General features: G+C 43.9%; 1 protein-coding gene across 3 annotated transcripts in view; it reads left to right on the top strand.

Annotated features, from left to right (window-relative positions):
* The window catches only part of Kank4 (KN motif and ankyrin repeat domains 4), a 66,607-nt gene that overhangs the window by 48,488 nt on the left and 9,279 nt on the right, over window positions 1-8,840 (top strand). For all 3 annotated transcript variants that reach the window (XM_031377910.1, XM_031377908.1, XM_031377909.1), the window contains 2 exons: window positions 1,048-1,267; window positions 6,452-6,594. In XM_031377910.1, the coding sequence (XP_031233770.1) occupies window positions 1,048-1,267; window positions 6,452-6,594 (363 nt within the window). The remainder of the gene's footprint in view (window positions 1-1,047; window positions 1,268-6,451; window positions 6,595-8,840) is intronic.

Genomic DNA, 8,840 nt, shown 5'->3' with positions numbered 1-8,840 from the left:
TTTGGCAAATAGCCTTTCCCAGACTGCTCAGGAGCCAATACGTGAGGTGGCAGTTGATAGAGACTACTGGCGCTCAAATTACATAACTCAGCTCTGTTCTAACTATTTGTTCATTCTGAGACTAAATTCTCCTGCAGCCCAACCTGATCTCAGACTCATTGTATTGCCATGACCTTGAGCTTTCTCATCCTCCTGCCTCCACCTGTCAGTCACTGTGCCTGATTGTAAGAGGTGCTGGGAACTGGGTGCTTGCTAAGCAAGCATGAGACTAGCTTCAACTCTTTGTTTAGAAATCTACCACCACATTCCATAACACCAGGACCTTGCTCTGTATTTTCTTGATCCCCTAGACCAAGGTGATATTCTAATATCTAGAAATGTTTCAGCCACAAATCACTCTTCTGTTTCTGTTCTGGAAATGTGACAAATGTCTCTGCGTATGCAAGCTTAGCGCTGCCCCCATTAGACCAAACCTTAGGATGTGAATCTCTATCGCCTTGCTGCTGCTTGAGAGACAGTAGGTTTTTAAATTACCTCACCCTGTAGAGCCATGGAAACAAGGATGCCAGCCCCGGTTTATAACAGGGACAAAAAATATTCATTGAGGGTGTATGCTCACACAGCTGAATCAGACCTCATGTCTGGTCATACGAATTTAATAACTAGGTGTGCCCCTTCCAGAATGAGCCTAATGTCATTTAAAACACCACATCCCAATAACATCTCTTGTCTCTAAATATTCTAAACATGTGACCTTAACCATTTGGGCTTGCCACACACAGAACTGATGTCTTTACTCGGATATTTGTTTTGTACATGGTTGCCAATGGGTGGGAAGTAGGGGGTTGGGAGAATCACACAGGCATTGAGTATGCCCCCGAATTTGTGGTTCTGCTATCTCAGGATCCTTCTCCCCCAGTAAATCATACAAAGAGCTGAGGGGAAGTGAGGAGAGAGAAGCAGAAGCTGGCCTATCCAAGGTCACTGGGAGATCCAACTAGGGTACCAGGCCAGGGAAGCTCTTGTGATCAGAATTTTGCATTGCAGAGGCAAAGCTTGAATACCATCAGTCAGGAGTGGTTCCGTGTGTCCAGCCGGAAGTTATCCAGCCCCGAGGCTGTGGCCGCCTACCTCCTCGAGGTCCAGCCTCACTCTCCACATCTTCTGAAGCTACTTGTCAACTTGGCTGACCGAAGTGGGAACACAGCCCTTCACTACAGTGTGTCGCACTCCAACTTCACCATTGCCAAGCTACTGCTGGACACAGGTCAGAAATGGCTGTTACAATCTGTCCCCCCTCCTTGAAGGTCTACCTCCTTGTTCTTATAAAATGGGGTCTTTTTATATGGCCCAAGCTATCCCTGAACTTCTAAACTCAAATCATTCTCCTGCCTCAGCCTCCTGAGTAGCTGGCACTACAGTAAGGGTCTTTTTCTATTATATTTCCTTCTCCTACTGAATTCCTCTTATAGTCCAGGAAAAGTTGGATCATTTGCCTGCTATTTAAAAAAATTTTTTTTTCTTGTTGTTTTTCAAGACAGTGTTTCACTAGGTAGCTCAGGTTATCCTGGAACTCACTATGTAGACCAGGCCAGCTTCAAACTCACAGATATCCTTCTGCCTATGGAGCCCAGAGATTAAAGGCATGTTTTGTTGTTATTCTTGGTTTGGTTTGGTTTGGGTTTTTAAATTTTATTCACTTATTTTATGTATGTGAGTACACTGTCGCTCTCTTCAGACACACCAGAAGAGGGCATCAGATCCCATTACAGATGGTCGTGAGCCACCATGTGGTTGCTGGGAATGGAACTCAGGACCACTTGAGAGAGCAGCCAGTGCTCTTAACCACTGAACCATTTCTCCAGCCCCTTGTTTGTTTTTTTAATGTGGAAATCTTCACAGGCTTGCATGTCTTTCTTGCACAGGCCCCATTCTAATTTCTGTGTTGTCTCATCTTAGTAGATGCACAGCTAGTGTAAGTCCCCATGGCCTCTACTCTGCCATTTATTGTTTACAGTCATCAGTACAATAGCTCTTCTATTGCAGTTAAGCAAACTGAGATGCGGGGTTAGAGAATTTGATGAGATCACAGAGCAGATTTCGCAATTGCTCTGTCTAACTCCAGAGCTGTACCACATCTTAGGAAAGACCACCTTCTATTTAAAACAGCATTTAATGAAAACATGGGTCCAGTTAACCATTTGACTCATGCATCTCTCCCCATATATCTATGACTTATGAATCGGGGATGCAAGGTGAGCCAGGAGTGAGCCCTCTGTTTCTCAAAAGCTTCTAGGTTAAGTCAGACTTGGAGCCTGAAGAGATGGCTCATCAGTTAAGAACAGGCCCCACTTCCAGAGGACCCAGGTTCAATTCCCAGCACTCACATGGAGTGCTTGTACCTGTCTGTAACTCTAGTTCCAGGGATTCGGCACTGTCTTCTGGCCTCCACAAGACACAGGTATGCGTGCATGGAGTGCATGCAGGCAAAACACCTACATGTATAAAACGCTAAAATAATGACTTTAAAAAAAATCAGAGAGAGGTAGGATGGTGCCTCAGAAGAGGAATCTAGATGTAATTTAAAGATGAAATGAGCTGAGTCCAGTTCAGAGAGCAGCAAAGGTGCCCAGAGCAGCCTGAGAAATCCTAGGAGAGAGCATTGTGGAACACAAGAAATGAAAAGCTATCTGGGGCCAAAACAGCTTCTGGTTTGGACAGTAGGTGAATGAAGTTGGGTAGGTAAGCTGGAAGCACACAGACAGAACCTTGGGTACCAATGGTACTTGAAGGATGTTTGAAAGGCTCTGGGCAGCTGAGCCAGTTTTTATGTAAAGAGAACACGGCCAATAAATCCTTCAGAAGTGTGACCTCATGGTAGGACTGGGTTGGCCACAGTTGAGGAGGGCATCTCAGGGGTCCACAGAGAGACAGGGCAAACTTACAGTAGGTGGAGATGGTCACGTCAAAAGGGTGAAAGAGACCGACCAGCCCTGAGGTGTGACGAGAGCACTATGATGTGTCAAGCTATGGTGGCTGAGAAGGTGATGGTACTCAAAACAGGAAGAACTAGGTGTGAGAGATGCAGCATTCAACTTAGGGAGGGTTTCAAGTTGCCAGTGGGTCATTCAGGTAAAGTGTTCAGAAGGCTATCAATATCATATATTGCCAGAACTCTAATTTAATACTTTGGTGATATCAGTATCAGAGAGAATTTTAGGCTGCCAATATGTATGCCATTTGTAATGTTCCTGAGAAGAATAAAATAAATTATATGTTATATATTTTGTATAAATAATCAATAAGCATATTGTTTATATATTATATATAATACACATAAAATAAATAAAATATTAAAAAGAAAAATAAAAAAGAATTACAGACCCAAGACTTGAGGGGATGGCCTGAATAAATGAGCTTGCTGCCAAGTATAACAACTTGATTCCTAGGACCCACACACAGAATGGAAGGACAGAACTGACTCTTGAAAACTGTCTTCTGGTTTCCATGTGTGCATAATAACACACACTCACACACATACACACACACATACGCACACACATACACACACAAAAATATTTTTTAAAAAACTTAAAATAAAATCAGACAGGATACCTCCTGTCTGTAATCATATCGTTTGGATGGCTGAAACAGGAGGAGTGCCTCTACATGTAGCCTGGGCTATATAGAGAATTGCCAGCTCAGGCTACCGTATGAGACTCAGTCTAAAAAAACACCCAGCAACCAACTCTCGGTTCATAGTAGTTAAATGAATGAATGAGGGGTGAATTCCATAAACTTAAAACTCTCTCCAGAGTTCTGTTAAGTTGACTTGAGGGTCTTTGCAGGAACATTATAAGTGTCACACACTAGAACCCTAAAATTCTCTGTGATACTGACATCATCAAAGGATTAAATTAGAGTCCTGGCATTGAGTCAGCAAGACTGCTCTGCTTCTCCATGGGTTCAAGGCTTCCATCAGGATGATAAAGTTAGTAGTGTGCAGTACTGGTGCAAGAGAGCATGGCTCTGTTCTGTTTCCCAGGCTCCTTGTTGAGGGCAGGGGCACAATAGAAGCAACAGCAGCTCTATTGGTCTAGGTGAGAGTGCACATATACCTTCACACACCCACAATCCTTACATGGGTGTGGACCAGATAACAGTTGCACGTTCTAGGTGAGAAAGCAGACTTGAAGATGCCACTAGTGGGATTAAAGTCCAGAGCCAGTAAGTAGCCAAACAAGATCTGTTTCTACTGCCCAAAGCAGGTTCCAGGGATTGGATGATGAGGATTGAATGCATCTATCATGTGCATGAAGACACCAAAGACTAGAAACATAGGGCTGTATGTAGCCCTTGTCTTTAAGTAGCTCCAAGACTTGAAGCCTGCTCAAAGTCCTAGGTGAGCTAGGCCAGAGTCAGAATGAACAATCTGAGATTTGAGAACAGTGAGGACAATAAATTCTTGCTGCAGCTAACCATGAGCCCAGCTAATCCCCATCTAACTTGAAACTTTCCCCTTTGACACACTGAAATAGCTGATGAAGTACAAGCAAAGAGGCTGAAGGCTGGCTGGAGAGAACGAACTGAATGTTGCGTTTTCTCACCATCAGTGAAAGACATGTTGATGACAGAACTGTCACACTCCCAAACCTGGGCTCCCTTCAGAGGGCGGTTGAGATACGCCCAGAATGACTAAGTGCATGATTATTGAGGAGGGAGCCATAAAGCAGCCCTCTAAGGGCAGTTCTCAATGTTGTGTCCTTTATTTTGCCTGAATGTCATTGCAGCACATTGAATGGAAGCATTCTCCTCTCTCCTCTATGGATGGTTGACCTGCTCATTGGGCACTGCTCAAAAGCAGCTGCTGTAGGGATATGGATCTCTCCTTCTGTGCTCTGCAGTGGGGAGAGACATCACTACTGTGCTATAAATTATGTGTCTAGAGAGACATCTGCACCTCCTAAAGCAAACATAAACGAGGCAAGCGTAACAATTAAAATGCATTAATTTTAATAACACAGTATCCACTTCTTTTTTAAAATTATGTTTATTTATAGGGGTAGGGGCATATGTGCCACAGTATGCATGTAGAAGTCATAGGACAACTTGTGAGCAACTTGTGAGAGTCCATTCTCTCCTTCCACCACGTAGGACCCAGGGATTGAACTCAGGTTGTCAGGTTGATGGCAAATGCCTTTACCCACTGAGCCACCTTGCTGGCCCAAGGTATCCACTACTTTATCTGGTCATGGTGGGGATCAATACAGTTGTCACATAGTTTTTGTCACCTGACTGATCCTAACAATGGTGGGCACCCCAGGGAAGAAAGCTGTTACAAAGGAGCCAGATTGGGTTTTCTGTGTCTGCTGGCATCTATGTTCCTATGGCACATTTCAGAAACATTCTTTGAGTGAGATGAAGGAATTTCAGGTATTTTTTTTTTCTTTTCAACAAAACATATAAGAAGCCTTGCTTGACATCTGTTCATAAATCAGATCTGTTGTAACACATACCTAAGTCTACACGAGTGTCCTTCTGATTAGTAATGCCAATAGCCTCTGGCATTTACTATGTGTTCTCCTTGGAGACTTACTTAGATTAACCATAAATTTTGTCCTGATAAACTGAGACAGATTGAAGTTTCCCTCAGACACACAACATTCTGCAATGAGCAACAGCACAAGATCATTTGAGTTTCCACTCAAAACTGTCCTGTTGTGTTGTCATTTGGATCACAGGTCACAATCTATGTGTATAATCCTACCTCATCTTTGATGCAGAAGGCCATGAAAGCATCTCCCAGGAGGCTACGCTTTCAAATTCTCACTTGCCACTGTGCCTTTAAAGTATGCTAATTTGTCATTCTACCATAAAAAGTATATTCTTCACTATTCCGGCACTCAAACTAAGAAGCTGAAGCTCTTCTTCCCTCAGAGATTTTTTATGCTCATCCTGTATTGCTTTCCTGCCCCTGGTCCATGGTCCATGAGCCCTCGGGAAGACCCTACAGATTTTACCATCATCTTGAGTGCCAAGCAATATGATCTAGCAAGAGCAAGTCTGTGGGCATAGCTGTGAGTGGTGTGTGGCTGGATGAGAGATGGGCTCTGGTGCCAGTAGTCAAACCTCCTCCACCAAGAGCATAGTTTGTGTGGCTTCTCTGGCTTTCAGTATCCTCATCTAGAAAGATCGTGTGTTGTGCCCAGGTTTACAAAATAAAGTCGTCGTCACTGACCCCAGGTCTGTCTCTGACCCTTTTGTGGTCCACCCCTTGCTGGGCATCCTCAGAAAACCTATAGAGAAGGTGAGCCATCTATAATGGCTGCTAAAAATGTAAGCTGTGGAAACGCTAGTCTACAGTGTCTCAGCTAGCAAGCAGCGTTCTGTTCAACTGTTGAGCAATCTGGTCCCAACACTGCTGTTCCAGCACCCATCCCCTCCTTTGTAGGTGTCTGCAATGTGGATCATCAGAACAAAGCTGGCTACACTGCTGTGATGATCACGCCCTTGGCTTCTGCAGAGACAAAAGAAGACATGGCTGTTGTCTGGAAGCTCTTAAGAGAAGGGAATGTGAACATACAAGCAACTCAGGTAGGTTGAGAGCACTTGATCTCTCTGCTCCTTGACCAACATAACACCCTCCAGCTTTATTCTGTCAGTGTGGTGAGGAATTCCGTGTAGATCCATGGAGAGGTTTCTACTTCAGAACGCTGGGGTCCCCAAATAGCATCTATTCAAAGCTCTAATATTTGATTTTCCTTAAAGGCTCTTGAACCTAGACAGTTGGCACAAGAACCACTGAGGATCTTGTGTGTGTTCCAGACTACAACAGGGCAAATTCCATCTGGACTTAACTTCTACAACCAAATTTCAAATGTTAGTTAGCCTTTTGAGAAGGGCCTTGCTGGTTGACTACTACAGCCATTCACCTTTATGAGTGACTCATCAGATCTTGACCCAGGACACTTAGGAAGCTTAATGCTTTAGAGTTATTACTTATCATGTCCTTGCTTCTTAGAGTGTTTTTTAAAAGATTTGTTGTTGTTGTATTTTTGAGACAGGGTTTCTCTGTATAACCCTGGCTGTTACGGAATTCACTCTATAGACCAGGCTCTCCTGAAACTCAGAGATCTGCCTCCCAAGTACTCCATCATACCTGGCTGTTTTATTATTTTTAAGTGTGGCTGTGTCTGCCAGGTACCCATGGAAGCCAGAGTCTCCAGGTCAGATCACCAGGAACTGGATTTATAGGCAGTTGCGAGCTTCCCCAAATGTGTGCTAGGAAACAAATTCACATCATCTCTTAGAGCAATCTATACTTAACTCCATCTCTTAGTCACTGGGCCATGTCTCCAGTTCCCCAAAGTCTTTCTAATAGAGTCATCAACCTCCATCAGACTGATGGAGAGGGAGTTTGGGTAACAGGGTTGGTGAGAGCTAGTACCAGTCACTTACTCTCCTCTCTGGGGCTATGAAGATCCCTGCCTTCCAGGCCTCTTCTAACACAGAGGGTTACTGTAGAGTTCTGCTGCAACTGAACAATATGCCTAGCATACCTCTGCAGTCCTCATACTAACTGGATCTTAATCTGTCTTTCCTTACCTTCTTATCTTCCAACCAGAATGATTGATACCTGAAATAAGTCACTTATAATGAAGGGATGTAGTGGCAGTGGATGCTTGCCTCGTATGTTTGAGAGCCTGGGTTATTCTCAGGGATTTATACAAAGGAAAGATTTATCTGGGCTCATGGTTTCAGAGGTGTCAGTCCATAGCTGCTTGGTTGTATTACCTTTTTGCCAGTAGTGAGAAAGAATGTCGTGAAAGGAAATGCAGTTGGAAACTTTGTTACCTCGTTACAGAAATAGGAAAAGAGAAGAGGAAGGGAGGAAGAGAGGAACACACACACACACACACACACACACACACACACACACACAGAGAGAGACAGAGAGAATATGAATATATCAGTAGTCCTAGTATCCTCCTTCAAGGGCTACCCTCAGTGAACTAACTTAGTCCCACTAAACCCCACATTTCAAGATTCACCACACCTCCCAGTGGTTTCACAGACTAGGTAACAAGCCTTTAACATATGAGGATACTTGTCAAAAAGCCACAGTAGTTGTATTATAGGGGGAAAAAAAAGCCTGAATTTGAAGAACCTGAATTTTTTATAATAGGCAATAAACCTGACCTGTCCTAGAAACATAGACTCTTCAAAAGCTGTCTGCTGTGTAAACATACTTTTAAAAAGCATCTGGGGACCAGACATGTGGTTTGTTGGTTAAGAGCATTGGATACGTTGTTGCCCTGAGCTCAGAGGACCTCATCCCACTGTGCCCTTCACTGTCAGCCCCCATGTGCTCTGAGTGGGCCACCTGCCTCACCTGCCACACAGGCTCAGAGGCTCCTGTGGCTGTCAGGGCCATCCTGTCACTCAGTGGACACATCTGCAGAACCGAGTTCTTGGATGGATATGTAACCAGAGTGGATTAACCTCACCAATCCAGAATCATTGCTCTCCACTTCTGCATTCATTCATTCTTGTTTTTCCCAGATCCATTATTGTTCTCTGAATCTACCGATGTTCCCACTGGATTATGTACCGTATTCAGTTAGTCAACACCTGAGTTTTAAGTAAAATGATTACAGACTTAGTCAACGAATGTAGAAGAAGATATTCCAGGTTAAAATTCAGTGGCAGGACAGGTTATTTTTATCAATGCTGTAATGAAAGCAACTGCCCTGTCCTCTGACCTCTCTGCCACCTCTCCTGCCCCTCCCTTGACCCAAAACCAAATGTGAATTTTCTGTTTCCCATCTCAGTACTCATCC

This window comes from Mastomys coucha, unplaced genomic scaffold (genome assembly GCF_008632895.1).
Source record: "Mastomys coucha isolate ucsf_1 unplaced genomic scaffold, UCSF_Mcou_1 pScaffold18, whole genome shotgun sequence".
Lineage (NCBI taxonomy): Eukaryota > Metazoa > Chordata > Mammalia > Rodentia > Muridae > Mastomys > Mastomys coucha.
The sequence above is the reverse complement of the archived record's forward strand: the minus strand, read 5'-3'. Positions and strand labels throughout refer to the sequence as shown.